This window comes from Mixophyes fleayi, chromosome 6 (genome assembly GCF_038048845.1).
Source record: "Mixophyes fleayi isolate aMixFle1 chromosome 6, aMixFle1.hap1, whole genome shotgun sequence".
In the NCBI taxonomy this organism is placed as follows: Eukaryota; Metazoa; Chordata; class Amphibia; order Anura; family Limnodynastidae; genus Mixophyes; species Mixophyes fleayi.
The window spans coordinates 202,264,983-202,265,401 of record NC_134407.1 but is presented as its reverse complement, the minus strand read 5'-3'; the positions used below and the strand labels follow the sequence as shown (position 1 = coordinate 202,265,401).

The window sequence follows — 419 nt, the reverse complement described above, 5'->3', positions numbered from 1 at the left end:
ATAGGGACATTTCCAGGAGAAACTTTAAAATCTTTGCTGTCCCTGTGAAATTAGAGCCAGATGTTAAAGATGAATCACCCTGAATATCATCCACCCAGATCTGTATAATAACCTGCCATGAGCAGTGTACAATGCCTGCTAGCTGCATTATACCTGGTTACTGTGATCACATATGCAACACGTCATTCACAACCTCTATACAGCGGCTCACTGAGCCGTCACCTGACCCGATGACGTCGCTGAGGAGCCCGGTCACATGACCGAGGTGTCACATGACCGAGATGTCACTCAGCTTCTGCTCCTGCTCAGAAGGTCGCCGCTGCCATGCTCAGCTCACTGCAAGTCCTGATCATCACCGGTAACACGTTACATAGTCTCTGTACTGTTGTATACACATCTCTATATTGATCAGTGCAGCA

At 47.7% G+C, this 419-nt stretch overlaps 1 protein-coding gene across 1 annotated transcript in view; it reads left to right on the top strand.

Moving 5' to 3' along the window:
* Positions 1 to 257: 257 nt before the first annotated feature.
* The window catches only part of TEFM (transcription elongation factor, mitochondrial), a 4,610-nt gene continuing 4,448 nt past the window's right edge, over positions 258 to 419 (top strand). The window contains exon 1 of the mRNA XM_075178076.1: positions 258 to 358. Coding sequence (XP_075034177.1) covers positions 325 to 358 — 34 coding nt within the window. The 5' untranslated portion in view covers positions 258 to 324. The remainder of the gene's footprint in view (positions 359 to 419) is intronic.